The 19926-nt window shown below is 40.4% G+C and overlaps 1 protein-coding gene across 1 annotated transcript in view; it reads right to left on the reverse strand.

Moving 5' to 3' along the window:
• Positions 1–19926, reverse strand: part of TMEM132D (transmembrane protein 132D) — a gene marked incomplete at both ends in the record, with an annotated part of 240913 nt that overhangs the window by 133202 nt on the left and 87785 nt on the right. The window contains one exon of the mRNA XM_080628514.1: positions 6843–6989. Within this exon, the coding sequence (XP_080484640.1) occupies positions 6843–6989 (147 nt within the window). The remainder of the gene's footprint in view (positions 1–6842; positions 6990–19926) is intronic.

Raw genomic sequence — 19926 nt, forward strand, 5'->3', positions numbered from 1 at the left:
CAAAGACAAGGCATCCTACTATGCTAACAAAGTCCAATTTCTTCTATTGGTATGGAAACCAACAGAAAGTCTTCAGAAAGAAGTTTAACTCACACTATCAGTTCCTGATAGTAGACTGGGAAGGAAGGCTTTTCCTGACTAGAAAAAAAGCAAGCAGTATTTGGTGCTAGTTGACCCTCAAGAGACTAGTTAGCACACGAGAAGACACACTTCCCATGTGACACGAGTTATTAGGGCTCATGCAGTTACAAGGGGTCATAAAACAACCCACTGCTGACTTCTGCATCATCTTAGTGACAGCTCAGAGCAGCTCATGCTATGTCACCCCACTTCACTGCATGCACATAAACATTAATAGATGATGTGGTGTATTACTGTCAGTACACAGCCTTAAGGTTTAGCCCATATCACTTTCTTACCTCATTAGAGGCGATTAAAAGGCCAAGAGGTGACTAAGGCAAAATAATTAGAGGATGAGTTCTATCTGCATCATCAGTTTGTATAAACCAAACACAGATTTTTAATATTGCAATCCTGACTTGTCCATGTCATCAATAAATCTATACATTAAGCCATAAAATAACTCAAATGCCCAGTGAACTTCAGCTTTGTACTTGCAGATGTAATTTAGTTACGATTAGTTTTATTATTTACATGGATGCTAACATCATTCTGTTAACCTTCCAATCCACACATTGCTGTCTGTTGACTTGTATGTGTTAGCTAGATTTAATTACCTTTTTCATCCAAAACAAGGAAACCCCCATGCCTCAACAGCAACAGGCATATTTTCAGGCTCAGCTCATATTTAAAGTCATCCGCTCACTTTCTCACTCTCTCTGTAATTAGTATTACTTCTTACAAGATTTCCTCCAAGGAAAAGAAAATCAACAGCACCATCAGAGATACTTTCACAAGACGCACTTCTGCATTTAATATTACATTTTCAATAGACAGGAGATTACTCACCTGTGATCTATTTTGTGACACATAGCAAACTAGGTTTGTCCCACTGGAATTGTTAGTTTGAGCTTTGGGGATACTAAAGTTTAAGGACCACAAGCACAGAGCAAGCATGATGATGATACCTTAAGACTCTTACGGGAAATCATTGCCCTCAAGTTTAATATTATGTTTATCACATTGGATCACACCAGGATAAAAATAAATAAAGATAAAAGGACATCTCTTCTACAATGGAGGTGGCAGAAATACCCATAAAACACCTACATATCACCCAGTGAGAGAGGAGAGGACAAAACCACCCCAACGTGTCTGTGAATGATCAGCTTACTGTAATTTCTGTCAGCAAAGTACTTAGGCTTAGATTGTTTCTCTCAAATTATTTCATTCCCAGTTTTGCACTCCAAGAACTCTCAATGAATGGGGATTAAGCTCCTAAAATCATTTACTGTTTGCAGGTTTTAGAGGCAGATTACTTAATCTGAACAATAACAGTATCTTCAGAAGCCTGCCTCGAGCCAACTCCTTTGAGCACAGTGATGCGACTCAGTTCTGTTGTGAACTGTTAAGACATATGGAGTTACTTCTCAGGGGTATTTCCCTTTAACCACTTTCCTTAAGATGATATGCATGTAGCAGTGATGTAGCCCTGAGCATCACTAACTGCAAGCCAACAGGAGATGGTAAATGCTGTCTTAACTGTACAACGGTATTTCTAAAGGATAATCCCCAAGTGAGGGAATTATTATTTTATTTTTAACTGCTTCAAAAGGCAGCATCAGCAAGTCAATGCTAATTGTCACTTTTCTCATTTCCAGTAACATGCTCCCAAAGAAAAGAACACAGGAATAGCCTTGTTCTCTAAGGAGAACCCTAAAATTCAGCTGAGATAAAAGGCAATCTTCTTCACAATGACAGCTGAATTGCCCGGTGGCATCTCCTTCATGTAAATGTCAGAGACAGAGGAGCAGAGTCCATCCTTAAGATGCCAGACGGCTATCAGCATGTCTTTGAAGTGCCTTCCTGCAAGCCTTTTGTTTTTAAATGAATTGAGTCTCTTTCAAACAGGTGGAAAAGTTGGCTAATAATACCTTTATCTAATAGTTGTTGGTTAATATTTCACCACTTTTCTTTTGATTTGCTTCAAGATGCTAACCATGAACCTTTTTTCTTGTCTATTAGCATTGAGTAGGATGGCTTCAAGAGAGATTCTGCATTTCTTGATAAATAAAATAGTTCTCTTCTTAAAAAAAATGAAAAAAGTGGGTCAGCATGTAAAAGAATGATGCACTGATGCTTGGCTCACACCAATTTACTTTCCCTCAAGATCTCAAAGGGTTCTCAGATCTCAGAGGGTACATTTAAGTTTTAAAATGAGAAACAAGAAATGGAAGTTTGTGACTAATTGCTTTCAAACAGTGCGATGTAAACATGACTTCTGAGATGTTTACTACTTTCACATCACCGTAACATATAACCTCTTAGAACCTGAGAGGTTTCAAATAATACAAGAAAAACCTGTGAAAGAAAAACCCAAATGGCACACAGCATAAAACACTAAAGCTACCCAGGATAAATACGTCTGCATCTGATCATTACCCATATGCCTTGGAAGTATCAGCCTAACCCAACCCTTCACCCCCTCTGCCTGTCCAGCCTTTTGATATCATACTTGAATATATCCTACTAGAAAGCATGTATGATGTCTACAGTCTTTTTCTTGCTTTGGTATCATCATGGTAAACTGAAGCTCATGGGAATCACACATGATGTGATGGGACAAAATACACTGGGAATTATTTTTGCTACATCCTGTACCTTTTCTGTAATTCCACTGAGCAGAAAATTTTCCTTGCCAGCAATAACATACCTCTAGTTGCTAAAGTCATGTGAGCACAGAAATAGCAAGGGAAAAAATTAATGGTGATCTAAACCATAAAACTATTTTTATGAAGTATTTTGATGAACACCAGCAAGAGGCATAATGTAATTATTGTGGCTATTAGGCTGTTATTTATGTCAAATTTGTTGCTTTTGTTGTTTCAGAAGCGTTTTAGGATTATAGCACTCTTGAGAGTCTATCAAATGTACTGGCAGATGCAACAAGTAAGACAACGAGGCAGTAGCTCACTGCTGTTACAACATGAAAACTAAATGTTAAATAACTAGATTTGAAAATAAGAAATATAGGGCACTAAGGATAATGTTATAAACGTAATAAAAAGAATGTATTGTGTAGGAAAATCAAAGGCAATGCTGTCACAGGTTTTCCTGCCCCTGTTATTATCTAATATTGAGCTAAGTCCTTGTATTATAAAACTGTTAAGGAAATTAAGCATTAAAATACAGTATCATAAAAAATGAGACACAGAGGAACAATGAGAGATACAGCCCAGAAAATACTGTCATTGTCTCTTACTGTGTCAATATTATCACAGACTGATTCAGCCACTCGTACTTCAAAATGAAAATTACTTTCTCTGCGAAAAGCAGGACCAACATCTGGTTTCAGGCAGCATAAGCCGGTAACTCCTTCAATGCTATTAGAACTGCAACGCAAAAGTCAAGTGGGAAAGTATCAGAAGACATGCTACCTTGGTAACATTTCCAACAACAAGCATAGGGAAAAGGAAATTGCCAAGCAAAGCTTATCCATCACATAATTCAAATACATCTGGAGATGAGGCAGTAAATGGTCACATCCAGACATTTAAGCTTCTACCCACAGATGGCCAAGTTTTTTCTGCAATGATTTTGCACTAGCTTGGATCAACGGCCTCATTCCTGCCTTAAGCACAGAATACAATAATGTATTCTTTCATGGAATAACAAACTTTTGTACACAAAAATATAAACATGAATAAAGTATTTCAAGAGGATCATGAGCACATTAGTATCATATCAGAACAGATGCACATCAGAACAGATCCCGTGTATCTGCATCGTTAGCCAGCTCAGTAATTTTTTGAACCTATCCCACCTGGGATGCTTCTCATCCAACAGGAAACACAGGATCCCAGATCTTCCACTTTTGGCTGTTGTCAATCATCACTAGCGCAGCAGAGATGCTCAATTTCAAGTACAAAGAGAAAAAGCACCAACCCAAGAAAACATTCAGAAAATACAGGACTCCTTTAATCTCATCTTTTTAGTGTATTCATCTCATTACATGGGGAATTAAGAAAGATCAACCAACTTCCAAAGGGAGTGACACATATCAGGATGTATCTCCCTGATTCACTGCTCAGTGTTTCCCAAGCCACATTTCTGAGCCACTGGTTAATTCCCAACATATCTTTTTCTATTTGGGTTTTTTTGGTCATCTGCATGAAAACAGCGGGACGGAAGATAGATGCTTCACTGAGGAGTAGCACTGTACAGATGCTACAAGAAGTAAGCCCATCTATTGATCTCATGGGTCAGGATTCAGAGTGTTACAAAATGATTATTGCCTGTGAATGAAACCAGAAGAACTGGGGAGAACTTTATAATTGCTTCACCATTAATCTGGAACACTGTTGCAAGCCCATAATAAGCAAGGCACTGAGAACTTCAAATCATATTTGACAGATGGGCTTAATTAGTTATTCTCAGACAGACTCACAATATTTGCTGTTAATATTCATTCTAAAACACCCTGCTGGCTGTGATAATATTTGTATAGTAATCCTGTTACGATAAGCTTGTGGTGCCAAAACCTCTCCAATCAAAATGACGGATATATTTCAAACTCCAATAGAGAAAAGCTCAGGCATCTTGGTTGACTTTGTCACTTGCACAAGTGCCTCCTTAATCCATGAAATTACACCTGTCACAGTAAGTTAGCTTTATTAACACTATTTTCTGATCCATGTAAAACCATCAGAAGCACAAAGGTATCGAATCTTTACTTAATTAACATTGCCACCTTTTCATTCACATGATCAGATCGCTTGATTTTTAGAAGTAATTGCACAATATACAGACAGAGTTTGTCAAGTTCCTAATTGAACTATGGAAGCAAACAATTTGGTAAGAGACATCAATATTTAGCTGTTATTCATTGTGCAAATATAGTGACAAACAACAGATCTAGATAAGGAAACAGAAGTTTTCCCCAAAACACTGAGCACATTCCCCTTCCCCATATAATGCCTCATCTTCTTACAAGGAATAGCAAAACAGATGCGACCAAATTCGATAAGGAAAACAAAATACTGAATAATACAGTACAAATATTTACATTTGTTTACAAACAATGAGGAAGAAGTTCTTGAATGTGAGAAAACCACAAATCTCAACTCCAAACTCAGATGGAATAAGTCAAACCAGAATTTCTACATATACCTTGTCTTCATTCAATTTTCTTTCCAGTAAAATCTTACAGGAGTATAAATTTCTTTTAATAAATATGAAGCAATGCTCATCCTCAGCACATGAAAGTACACAGAATCCACAAATACTGCATGACAGATGACATCATAATTTACTTTTTTGTGTACAAGGAAAGATTTTGAAGACTTGTCACTTAATGCTGAATATTGAAGGGAAGTAAGTTGCCAAGCTTCAATTCACCCATGAGGCTGCATTGTATTTTCCTGATGAGGAAAGAAAATCAGGCAAATGCACTGCATGGACCCAACAAGATAAAGTGTGATGGAAAACTCATTGTTGAAATAATCTTTGGTTTTGATCCAATGCCAATTTCAGTCAATGAAAATATTCACACTGTCTTCAAATAGCTTCGAACTGGGATTTTAAAGAATCTGTCTGACAGATTGTGCTAGACAGTAGGAAGCTCTGACCTTGACATTGCTTCTTTGACCAATAAAATTCAGTCAGGTATGAGACAATATATGGCTTAGATGGGAAAATACAGGATACTATAGCAGAGAAGATGGGTAGAATCTGAGTTACAATGAGGAAAAAGTTATTAATGTCATGGTTACAAAGGGAAATACTTCCCTTCCTCCTTTTCCCACATACCCAGATTGCAAAGACATGAAGCTTCCTAGTTATTAGGTTCAGAGGGTATTTGTTTAAAAATTCTAAACCACATAATAAATCCACAAGGCCTCTCAGACTTTGTCAAATTTCAGAAGTAAATCACAGCACAAAACTCCATGTTATATGGCAAGTTTTCTAACAGCAATGCCAAACACAATATATAGGCAGGCAGTCAGAGCCTTATAAATATGCACTTGACATACAGTTCCAGAAACAATGAACAAGAAGCAGTAAACGATATAGAAATGCATTCATTAAAGCAATCAGTTGTGACTGGAGAAGGAACATCCACCTGTCAGATGAAGGCTGTTTAAGACAGGTCAGTGTCCTATCTAAGCTGTTGCACAATGGAAACAGAAAGTCTATTCCTTTCTGCAGATTAGAAGTTCCTATCAGACTCACCATCAAGGGTTTGATACTTGGAGTACATTTTAGTTTCCTCTAGGTTAGAAAAAACAAATAGACAAAAATCCCCAACCCAAACCAAAACAAAAACCATTCTGTAATTCTGTGACTCCCAAATATCCCAAGCAAAAACTACAAAAAAAACCAAACTCAAAATAAAAAACCCCAACAAAACCAGCCCTATATAATTACCCCTTGCTATAATGCAAATCATTGGAAGAGATTAAACCAATCACAACCAAATTTTAAGATATGAAACACTCTGTGGAACAGTATTTCCTGCTAGCTTTAACTTCCTTTGAATATTAGGATGGAATAACATTTTTTGTGAAGTGTATGTGGTAGAATTAGCAACGCATTCCAAGATAGAGACGCAGCTTCTCCAAAAGCATTTTCCGTGTGCATTATAATAAAACTTATTAAAATCATGGCAAAATGCTCTGAAAAACAGCCGTTGGGTTGTTAAAAGATGGGGTGCAGTGACCTACCTGTTTTCAGAGGCAGCAGATTTCCTCTGGCAAACAATAACAGCTGGTGAGTATTTCCCAGTATAATCTACACTCTCTCTGATGTCCCACAAGTACGGGCTGCTGGCTCTCACACTAAAAATGTTCACACCTTTCTTCACCTTTGCCCTGGAAGGAACAAGAGGATATTTCACCAATTAGATACAGAATGTCAGCTCAATCTGTTACTTATTTCTTCATTATTTTCTTATTACTGCCCCACAGAAAATGCTACCACTCATTAGAGTTCAACAGCGTCACAAGGAAAAGAGATGAGAGAATTAATTAAGAATTGCATATTTTGAAGAAATGTTATCAAGATAGAAATCTTATTGAACTATGGTAATTACAGCTTTAGTCATAGCTAAATTAAGGAGTAGATAGGTTCTGGAGCACGCTCCTCACTCCTGTGCTTCCATTACCGACACTGCGCACACTGGACACGTTACGGTTCTCGCTTAACTAGAAGTTATTGTATTGGAGATGGAAATACCATTTTTGTCACAAAAGAAGTCAGGTCGTTGCTGGGTCATAAATGTGGATTAAGGAGTCATTGCTATGTCTCACATTACAAGCAAAATTTGCCTTTTCTTCTCTCCCTCCCCGGATTACATGAAGATGACATTTCATATCTTTGCTCCATCTTTCATCATCTGAGTCCACAACATCTTCATTTCCTTTTAATACCGTTGGGTTTAACTGTTCTATCAGCCCTGATCCTAAAAATACGCAGAAATATCCTGATTTTTTCCAAAAGCAACTGGTTTCCTCAGAAGTCTGTTTCTATGGATGAGGTTAAACAACAGGAAAAGCTGTGTGACAAAATGTTATGGTCATGACAACTGAACTGGCTCCTACTGAGAAGTACTTTTTGGTTCTCATGTGCACAGCACTTCTGGCTTTGAATGGAGAAGATGGAACTATACATATATATATAAATGTGTTTTATTTACTCTTAGCAGGTGTTGCATTCCTTAATTCTTTTCCTCCCTCTCCCACACCTATATACCATTGGCCAACTTACTGAATTATGAGAGTTTCTGGTGGTGTTAACTTTTGGGTTGTGAATGTGTTTACAAAAACAAAAAGTCCATTGTGGTCAAACAGCCTCATATATGAGCTGTCAGGAAATGACAGTTTAATTACATTTGCTTAAAATCTCATACACAAAATCCATTCGGTGTTATGGCAAGTTCTCAATTCTGGGCAAAAAACCAAGAAGGTATGTGATTTTTTTGTATAAACAGCTGCTGCCATGCAGAGATGCTAATATCAGTAAAACAAGCACCATCAGCTCTGCCTCCGCATGAAATTACTTGAGAAATCTTTGAAGGACAACATCCACACAGATGTTTTCAGAATAAAAAGCCAAAAGATTCTTTTCAACTGTCTTGGACAAAAAGGGTTATATCTCATTTCTCCTACCACTAACTCAATAGCAGTGGCTGCAATTTCCTTCGCACACCTGGAAGGATTAATACATGAAGGCTGCCAATTTGTGCTCAAGTTCCTCTTTGCTGATTTCACAAAACGTACTTGAAGCAGATGCAGTTACTGCTGCCACACCACAAACACTCCTCAGGACCAGAGATCAACGGCTAAAGAAGAGTGGAAATTAAACTGCATTCCTGGCATCTTCGAGAAAGAGAGGGACACAGAAAAAGGCCAGACCATACACGTGAAATGTTTTTTGCTATATGTCTTCTGCTATTCCCAGTGACCAGCATTTGGCCCCACCTTTCTGTCTACCTCAAGAAAGGAAAACTGCTGCATGTCAACCAAGACCAATGACAGAAAAATCATTCCCATTCACAGGGAAATGAGGGTGGCTCAGATCTTTGCAAATTAAGATGGCCATGATTAAGAAACTCATATCCACCCTTCAAGCTCTCTAATGCAGTCACTGTCTCTCTAGCAGTTAATCATGGCTGATGAGAAGGTGCCATATGGGATTTGGGTCACCTAGCTGAGTTTATGTATTTGAGAAGGCAGCTGCCTCAATGGAGCCAAGTCACTGTGCTGAGCTGTAGCACAGGACAGCAACCAAATTGCTTAAAGCCAGCGATGGGTTGCAAGAGAGCAGCTGATTTCACTTCACAAAGCCATATATGCCTGGAGCTTGTGCTGAAGGGTTGGCTTTTCAGGTTTTGTCCAGCACTTCCAAGTCCCAGACAAAGATATTTGTCCCTTGAATTCTCCTGGACAAGACTTCAGGGCAGGAGGGGGTAAAGAGTACACATCCTAGAAAACCCAAGCAGGCAGTAGCCTTACATAGAAGTAACCATTTTCCCATGACTGGAGGTTAAAAGCAACTAGTGTATTACAGTTCCTACCTAAGAACACACAGCAGATTATACTGACTATACAACAGTTATGTCTTTATGTGTTTTATTAACAAAACTGGTGGGGAATCAAGAAAAAAGCAGCTTTAGACCATAGCACAGTCTACCCTGCTCTGCTGGCACATATGCAATAATAGCTTTACTGCGATAGAAAGCTGTGCAGGGTCTCAGTACTGCTGCATAGACAGCCACACACTGAAAATTTAGGAAATTTCTCACTTTTGTTTTAAACAGCATTAAAAACCAGATTAAAATAAGTGTACAAACATAGACACAAAACTGAAAGCATCCCCTTATTTTCTGTCTGGGTTTCTTTAATTCCAGAGTGATGAGGTAAACCAGAAAAAAGGACACAAAACCAGTGAGGCAAGCTGAGTTTGTTTATCCCTGATGTTCCCTTTATCCAACAACAACTGCCATCCTGCACTGACTTCTGATGTTTCCAAACAAATGCAGATTCTTGTATATACTCCTTGGGGTAATTGCGGTCTATGGATCAAGACTTCTTAGAAGAGCTTTTGATAAGGTCTAATTTAGTCATCTATTAAAAGCCCCAAACCCCTAATTTTCCTGAAACAATAACGTGACAAGATTGTTGTTTTCTACAGAATTAAGAGGTTAGGAACTGTTTTTGAAGAATCAGTTAAATATACTTTTATAATTAGCACAAAAGCTTCAACTCCACAATCCCAGGAAATCCTTTTTCCTTCAGCATACATCGAAGCTGTGTTGGCCACTGTTCAGGAACAGCAGCACCTCACAATTACCAAAGAATGACCTGGATGAAACAGGGTTAATAATAACTGCAGGTATGTTATTTGTCAACAGGTAAACCTGAAGATCCCCAAGCTGAAAACACTATGGCTGCTGTCAGGGCTCAATTACTTCTTGCAAATCTGCTTTATTGAACTGCCTGGCTGTCACAGGGTAAGCTTCATCTTCAACCCTTCAGCTGCTCCAGAGTGCTCCTGAGACAGCCCCTTGGTTCAGCCGCAGTTCAGCCTACCAAGATTTCTCAACTGCAATACACCAAAAGGTATATGCCAAAGCCTCTTCGTACATTTGTTCAGTTAACAGGCTAAGTAGACCAGATTGCACCTTTGCTTAAAACACTGTGCCTGGGCCACAAGTGAAGTTGTTTGAGCATTTTGGGCCAGATTCTACTTTGGAAAAGAAAAGGAAAGAAAGGCCTTATTAACATTTCAGTAGTGGTTTAGTTTGGGTTTTTCAAACAAGGACCCGATCCAACTGAACACTTCCATAGTTATTTCTAGAAGCTGTTACTTACCCCTGGATCACTGCTGATAGTGCAGCACATCAGTTACCAGACTCATAAGTGGCTCATCCCTTGCACCAAATCAATCATGGCAAACAAAGCACTTGGGAGTCCTCAATTCCTGAAAACCCATCAGTGCTGACAGGGTACAAATCAAGGAATGGAGAAAGAAAAAGATCATAGAAGGAACTCCTAGAATCAATACATCACACCTGAAATCAAGGAAATATATTTCCTAAGTGCAAAAAGGTAGCGATTCCCAATTCTATCCCAGGACCCACTAAACACTGTGTTTACTCTGATGATAAAAGAGGCTTCAACACTACCAATTAAGATGCAGGCAATGTCGTCTCTCATTTATCAAAGTGTCTGGTTTAGCATCTCCCAGCTTTCGCAGTTTACAACCAGCCAGCGCTCAGCTTTCAGCCCATGTCATTACTGCAGGCTGGTAATAGCTGTGAAATCGTTACTTAAGTGTTGTATAAAGTGGAACAGCTGGCTGGTGAGAAATAACAGCATTACAGCACGTGTGCTGCTAAGTGCTGCGGTACAATGTCAACAGAGTGTCTGGTTTGAACACTGCAGGGAAGGCAAAGACAGAGAGAGAGAGCACGAGTGCAAATTCACCCTCAGGATGTGCAAGAGATCAAAGGGAAGGAGTGTGCAGACCTGCAGATAGCCTGCCACAGGCAGGGCTCCCCATGCTGTGTTTTACTCTTGACAATGTGCTGCATGCAGCATACAAATACCACCCACCCCTGCATTCCAAAGCAAAGTGCAAATAAACAGGTATCTAACCCCTAAACAGCTCCAAAAAAAGATGTTTTAAACCCGTGACATTGCATCTAGTTTTTTATTGCTGTGAGTGCTAAGGGCAAAGATCTGTGGGAACTTTTCATGCTCCTTCCAAACAAGTGAGCTCCTTTCAACATCAAAGGAATGACAAGCAAAGGGAGGCTGTTAACACAGGCGCTGCCACGGTTATCATCTTGTTACCAGTGGTGACTAGAAGGTGCCAGATTGTGTGCAGAGGGGTGGGCACATTTTTGAGAGCTTCCGGGCACATAACAGGCATGGCAGTGGAATATGAATTTGCCTTGTCATTGCATCTCCCCAAAGCACCTCAGAAATAACTCGAGGAGGTTGCTATTCCTGTTTAGTGTTTTTTCCTAACCAAGGCCTAATCTTAACCCTGCAATGGACAGAGACCACAGCAGTGTTTATCTGTACAGGATGGCAGTCTTCACTAACATTCCCCACCTGTGGACAGCAGTGACAGGAGTGGGAGAGGCTTTTGCCCCACCAGTCCCTTGCAAGCCAAAGACAAGCAAAATGTGAGTGAAAATGGCTCTTCGAGTCATAAGATATAGAAATCGGGTCCATTTCCATCCACTGGAAAATCTAATGCACTGACAACAGCAGCAAAGTGCTCCCTCCAAGAAACCTTGAAAAGTATTCACGCTCCCAACCTGCTGGATGTGGAAACATCCCGTCTGTGCTCCACTGATGGTAGCTTTGAAGAGGCTGAAGAGCTACAACAGCCATCCTCCAGACTGAGCTGACAGACCTCATCAGCGGTTTTCTAAAGACCAGAATTAAATGTCACAGCTTGAGAATCAGGTAGTAGGGAACTGGATGCTCCCATGGGATCCATTGACAGCAGTTTTGGCATGACTAAGCTGCTGATCTATTCAAAGGATTCCCAGGTAGCAGTCTCTTGCTGGTGAGTCACTAAGAGCACTAAGATCAATGTCTCAAAAGCTAACACTTTGAGTAAATTAAGAGTCATCCTCTGCAGTACCTTGAGGTCACTACTTTGTTGCTGCATGTTGCATAAATGAGACCATTTTGACGCCATAACACTTCAGTAAGACATTTGCATCCTGATGTCCCACTCCCGGCAAACAATCCCAGTTTGTAAATGCCAGAAAAGTTAGCAAGCTAACAAATAACACTGGAATAAGAATTAAGTATGCTAGCTAGAGAGCACACCAGACATAACAGAAGTAGAAAAGGAGCAAGCTTCCTAGTGAGAGCAAAAACCAGTGGTAATTCAGTGGTCAGCAGGCTCTTACTTGGGGCAGGCTCTCCACTGGTTTGAGAAGTCCTCAACAGATTAGGGATTCTTGGTAACACCTCTTCCACTCCACTGGAAGTGGCGTTACTGCAGAGTGGTGAGGAATCAGAGCAAACAAGGAATCAGAATAAACACTTTCAGCAGCAGCATCCCAGTCGCTTCCTTTCCCAAAAGTTTTTTTATCCTATTGGCTTCTAGCAGAGCTGATCAAATTAACCACTCCACAGTGCAAGGAGGACTGGTTGGAATTTGCCTTCTCAGCATTTCCACCTTTAATTTTATGTACAACATTAGGGTGATGCTAAATTCGTACACTTTAAGGCCATACCCTTCTTTTGCCTCCCTCTGCAGTTTCATTGTTTTTTATGGCTGAAGCTAATATAGGACAGAATTTGAGCCTGAAAGAGATTTATCTCTTTGAACATCAGTCAAAAATAAAACGTGTCTGTCATTGAGGAAACAGGCAGAACTCAGCCTGCTTTTGTTAGACTTAAGGCTTATTTGCAGCAAGCTGATGAAAACAACATGTACAGAGCCTTTGTGTATTTATACCTATCACAAACCCCTGAAGAAATAAAGATCATTAACAGGAACAAACCTTCATATTTGAAACTCTTTCAATGGAAGGGACTGTAGTTGAGAGGGGCCCATTTAAACAAACTGGCTTAGAACTGACTAAACAAAATCAACCAGATGATCTTTCAGGTCCCTTCCAATCTAAACCACTCTATGATTCTAAAACTGCAGGCTTCTCAGGCCAACACGAATGACCTATCACAAAATTAAGTCATTTAGTGAGACAATTCAACATAACCATCTCAATGTCTGACTTTTAATATCATGATCAATTCTGGAATGGCTTATAAAAGGTAGGATTTGGATACTAGGATTTTACGTGCAGAGCTGGCTTCTGAAAGCCTTTTTTAGTTCTGTTTTCCCCATTGAATACTTGCTGTACAAACCAGTGTTGTCAGTTGTTTTAAGAGAAGATGCCTCGAAGTTTCTTCAGATTACACTAATAGTTTCACTGATTGAAAATCCACAGCAGAAGAGAATCGGGACTCCCTGAGATACTGATGGAGTTAGAATAATTTATGGAGAGCGGTCTAGCACAACATAAGCTATTTAAAGCTGTATAATATACCCACAAACTCTTATTAAGGTCTGTGGTTTTCAGCCCTGTGAGACAGAAACCAGTTATCATTATGCATCACCATGAAAGCAGATTAAAATTAAATCAATCTGTTTATCTATGGGTTTGCAATGCAGCTTTTCCAAAGCATAACATGTTCTCCATCTAATTAACATTTCAGGAGGAAAACCCATTCCACCCAGACACTAAACCAACCTCATTCAAATGGAGAGAGTACAGAAATACAGCCCAGGTGGATTTATAACAAAATTTAATTAGTGAAAGGGCACAAGACCTATTTAAGCTTCAAAAGTGGAATTGTGCATAACAGGAGTTAAATAAAATAGATCCCCTTGTAATATGCATCTCTCAGACTTGCCTCAACTGCCTATTGTGCTTACAGTTTATGTACATGCAAGCAGTTGCATATATATGTATACATGGAATCATTACACACAGATTTAGACCTTATTCCTGTGGCTTTCAAAAAGAAAGTTCTTATGAAAAATATGTTTTGCAAGATGTAAACCGCGTAAGTCCCCGGAGAGTTAAAAGGAAAGAATGCACACAAATCAATTCAAAGCAGAAACAAACACAGAGTTTGCAACTCTGACCTCTATTCAAACTCAACAAACCATGAGAGGGCCCAATCCTCAGTGGGATCCAGAACCCTGTGCAGCCTGCACAACTGCATCTTCTTGATTTAGAAAGCCCCTAAATTATTGCTCAGGAAGCAAACCGTGGGAGTTATATGGATGATAAGAATAGCACTGTGCCTAGCCAGGGAGCCAGCAGCAGTAATCCTGGGACTCTCAACATGACGAGAAAGTCGGAAACAGGTCTTTCATCAACGCTGTGCCTGTGTCAGCCAGCACCCTGGCTGGTGCACCCTCCTAATTTCATCACGTTGACTGTACGTGATCCCACGTAAGTGGCAAAGCAGTGAAGAAGAGGAAAACAGCAGCATTATAACCTGAAGAGGCACTACAGAAATGTACACTACTAGCAGGCAGAATCTCAGTAAGATGACAGGTAAGACACCACTGTTACAACTGACAAGGTTACTGTTTGCTTTGTTCGAAGGAAATATTATTGTGTTAAGGGACAGAGGCTGGTACTCCTGCACATAGCCATATCTCAACAGGAGTTACGAAACAAGCACAGAGATGCTTGAGAGGAAACACAGTCACAAGGTTGGTAGCTGGAGGTCAAGGTGAGGAGGTAACCTATCATCTCTTTTTACCCTGAACTACTCAGCAAAGGCACTGCTGTGACCTAATAGTGACTTGCTGTCACCTCTCCCAGCTGCAGGGCACTTTCTCCTACAGGAATGGATAATCTGGCAATAATGAGCAACAATACTAAACAAAACAAAATATTTATGTATTCAAGAGTGTGAAGGAAGGTGTTTGTTTACTGCAGTGAAAGACAAAGACAAATAGTGCTGCCTGTGGATTTAAAGTGGTTGGGAGCCCTGTGGACTGTTTCCTGCTACTGTTTCCAAATTAAATGCAAAAATATGATGTAGGGTCTGAAATGCATCTTTCTAAAACGCTTTTAAAAAGAAAACAATTCAACACATCCCTTCCCGTCCTGCCCAAACATCAGCAAAGCCACTCACAGCACAGCCTGTGCAACCAGCAATTTTTTAAAATTAGATTTAAGAAATGGTAGAAAAAACAAAGCCTAATATTGGGGACTCTATGCAGAGAAAATAAAGTGCCATTTGCCCCATTTCACAGATGAAAAACATGGTAGGAAACAGCTGCCACACTTCAAGCATGTGAGAGAAGTTGGTTGTGAGCAACCCCCAGAGAACCATCTAGACTACAAGATAAGGGTAATGAAGGATTCCCCAGTTATGCGTTGCAGATACAGTAAAACAGAACATAGAACAATGAAACAGTTTTTTAAGTGCTGTAGGGACATTTGTAAGTGTGTGTTTGTGTATGTGTACATGTATTTTTATGCTGAACGAGCAAGCAACAAGTGGAGGAATTCTTCTGCATTTACTTAAACTGGCTGAGAACATTAGATCAGTGAACAAAGACGACAAGGCTGGTGAACCGTGCAGTACAAGTTTTCCAAAACAAAGAGCTGCTGACACAGGAATAGAACTATATATTCTCTATAATACCAAGAAACATTCTTGGTGAAGGGTTTGCTCCTTGGAGGTGATCTAACAAAGGTTCTTCGGCAGAAAGTTTATTTGAAATTCCACAAGCAGGATGCTGCTGAGGTATTTCAAAATCACATCCTAATGCAAAATGAAATGGCAGTATCACTGAGCAATAGTGATATAACAGAAGCGAATATTACCTTGACAGTGCTAACAAAGACCTATCAGTGAAAATGAGTTAGCGCTGTTCCCTAGCAACTTCTCACAGCTGCAGATAAAATAATTTTCTGGACATCACAGAAATTGTGAATACTTAGTTCTCTTACACAGGAATTCTCTCATCCATTGCCTATATGCAGCCCCCTCTAGGAGGTAACACAGGAGCAATTTACAGCAAGCTGTACCATTACATTCACTTGTCCAAAAATTTAGTAAAAGACCTATGGGTCCATGTGGACTGTGTTTGTCCTTCATTCAATGACATGTATGTCAGATGGTCAAAGAATAGCATTAGAGAGATAGAAACACAACATCTAACAGTCTTCACTGCAAATATCCGGAGCCTGCAAACCCTTTTACACAAAGGTGTTTCCTCACTCCTGGGAGCAATTCCACTGCTTCCTGATGCCATTACTTAAGGTTTACAGAATCAGGTCTACAGTAAAGAAAATCTAAGGAAGTGTACAAATAAAGGGTTGGGGTTCTTTAATGGAAAGAAAGCACTGCTCCAGGGAGTTGCTGTTGGCATAAAATAGATACTCACTAAGCAATTCAAATACCTGTTTCTGGTTTATACACAGAATCTCAGGCTGAACACTATACCCCTATGCTGACATATTTAACCACCTTTCTGTCATCTGCACGAGCGGCTACCAAAGCAACATTTGCTAAATAGCAGCAAGGATGTCTGCTGCAGGCAAACCCTAACAGCTCAGGGAAGCCACTGATGCAGAAGGGAGTTCAATTAATACAAAAATGACACTGCCCAAAATTATTCTGTGTCCTTAATGTAGGGTACATGCAACGCTGCCTGTGTCCAGCTGCAGCAGTTAACCCTTGTGCATGTCAGAGCGCACATATGGTTATGGCTCTAATACTGGAAGCGCCATGGAAGAGGGCCTGGCTGATCCAAGCAAGCAGAAGCAGAGAGCACTTGGAATTACACAAAACCCTCCCTGTCGATTGCTCTCCAAGACAGAGCTATTTTGCTAGGAACACAAAGGCAGCTGGTAATCCTCTCCACATAGAAATCCTGAAAAACCAATAATTTCATCCCCTCTCAGCCTCAAATTTCATGCATATCCTTGGACTGTTTTATTGCATTTGTGAGTTTTAATAGCAGAAAGATAAGAAGGAGTTAGAGACTTCTCCTCACAGCATACAATTGTTCTAACTACCCTACTGTGGAATTCAAACGTGTGAGAACCCCCTATTGCCCACCAATTGGTGGTCAAAGTTAAATATCATAAAACAGACTATGGGAACTTGTAATACAGACTGAGCAAGAATTAGAAACCTTTATAGCTTTAGGCACCAGATTTAAAGTGTCACAATTTTTGGAAGCAGATTGCTCTTTTGAAAACAGAGGGGTTTTAAAAGTTTTAATGAACTGACATACAGAAATCTTACTTGTGGCAATGACATTTTTGCTTCTGCAGCAAAAGCCCAGCAGCAATCAGCCAAAAGCATTAACACTAAATTATTTACCACTTTTTTAGGCAGAGGTGACCATAAGGCAGTTGATTTTGCAAGTAAAAAGTTGTGTCCTTGGCTACCAGCTGGTAGGAGACAACCTGCTACGAGTTGGTTTAACAGGTAACAAAAGCATCTACACGCTGGATGAAATGGCTAGATGATTAAGTGCTGAGAGTGATAGATGACATGTAGGCTGGAGAAATCGTGATGGAGAGAGAAAAATTGCAGAAAGGGAGCCCAGGAAAATAAACCATAAGTTTATCAGATATTGACTTTCCCTCATTCTTTAAACTACAAGAAATGTGAGCTATCATTTCAGGAATCCCCATGCTCCTGTTACACAGTAAGGATTTTACAACACAGCATCACACTACCATTCAGCATGGAAACCCACACAGTTGCAGTAAGAAGGAAATTAATAGTCTGCCCAAGGGTTAAAGCATTGCTTGGACTCAGTGAAATCCCAGCACCTGTTTGCTGAGCTTTGCCTCACAGCAATGAACTCCTTTTGCTCTTGCCAAGCGGATGTGCACTCACAAACTCAAACCTGTTTGTGGGGGTTGACAGTGTTGATAGACTTGTGGTCACAATTACCATTCAAATAAGATTCTCTGTTCCAGCCACACACAGCAGTCCTCTCCTGATTGTGCACTGAAGCAAGTCTGTGCCACGCACTGTCACCTCCGAACCTGGGTATGGAGATCAGACAGGAGCCACAACACAATCCGGGTACACCTTTAGTCAGACCTCAGCAAGCACAGGTCATCAGCATGAATGCTGCATCTAGTGCTGGTGTAGACCTGGCACTCAAGCTTAAGCCACTTGCTGTTCTGGTGTGGGGCTGCTGCAACCCTCAAGCATACACAGACGCTGCAGCTTGCCTGTCTGAGTTACAGCAGGCCCTGCAGGCTTTCCTGTGGGCTTCAGCACTGAGGATACACTTCACTTCTTTCACACATGCCATACATTGCCTTTAGTACCAGAGTCTCTAAGGGAGCCTTGGAGAGGTGTCCATAATGCAAGAGGAAACTATGTACAGAGTGAAATGATACAGAGGACACCATGTCAAAGAATCATAGAATCAAACAATAGTTAGGGTTGGAAAGGACCTTACGATGAACAAGTTCCAATCCCCCTCCCATGGACAGGGACACCTCACACTAAACCATGTCACCCAAGGCTCTGTCCAACCTGGCCTTGAATACTGCCAGTGATTGAGCATTCACAACTTCCTTGGGCAACCCATTCCAGTGCCTCACCACCCTTACAGTAAAGAATTTCTTCCTTGTATCTAACCTAAACTTCCCCTGTCTATGCTATAGAAGACTGAGTGGCTGTACCTGCTGCTGTCCCAGACTGGTTTTGTGGTTTGATATTCCTTTAGCTGATAGAGCGTGTTAGGTGACTGCATCTTCTGGTTTAGCTTCATTGGGAAGGAATCTAACCTGTGTACTTCACAACTGCTCTGTGTTATAAATCAAAGCACAGTAGGTGAGGACAAATAAGAGACTCTAAAAGTATGCTTAGGATGCAAACTGAACAGTAATGTTTACATTCCAACTGACACTGCAGGATGGAAGAGATACAAATCTGTCACCAAAACCTGGATGTGACTGAATACCATCCTCTAAAAATCCTCACTTTTCCAACTAAGATGCCAGTAGCAGCAGAGGCCTCTTGGGTGGTGAATACCCCACCTTCCCCCTTTCTGAGCCATGGTCTTCTTTTGAATATCTGTCTTCATAGTAACTGCTTTGAGACATTCAGATTGTTCTATTCCCATGAAAGGCACTGTAGAATCCACAACCTAGCTTTATGACCCACTGAAATATCACAGGCAACTGAGGCTGGCAGAATAGAATACATGTTGGTATTTTGATAACTGGGTTAAATTTCTCAGTATTGAAAATCCTGCAAAACCTACTTGAGCTTTCTAACACAACAGACAGAAGTTAACAGTAGATAAAATCCCACAGATGACAATGGGACGACAGAGCCATGTTGGTTTGAAAGGAAAGTAGCCTCACTCATAGGAACCCTGGTACAACACAAATCTCTGAAGATTTCTAGTACAAAAGCAGAGCTGCCCCATCCCTGCTCAGCTTTTAGATCATGGTATTTTGTCATGGTTTGACCTCAGCTGACAACTCAGCCCCACTCAGCCGATCACTCACTCCCTCCCAGTGGGATGGGGGAAAGAACTGGAAAAGGGAGAAAGCTCACAGGTTGAGAAAAAGGCATTTCAATAGGAAAAGCAAAAGCCACGCAGAAGCAAAGCAAGGAATTCCTTCACCACTTCCCATGGGTGGGCAGGTGTTCAACCATCTCCAGGAAGGCTCCATCAGTTGTAACAGTAAGTTGGGAAGACAAACACCATCATTCTAAATGTCCCTTCCTTCTTCTTCCCCAGCTTTACTGAGCATAA

The sequence above is a fragment of the Psittacula echo genome (genome assembly GCF_963264785.1).
Source record: "Psittacula echo genome assembly, chromosome: 13".
Taxonomy (NCBI): Eukaryota; Metazoa; Chordata; class Aves; order Psittaciformes; family Psittacidae; genus Psittacula; species Psittacula echo.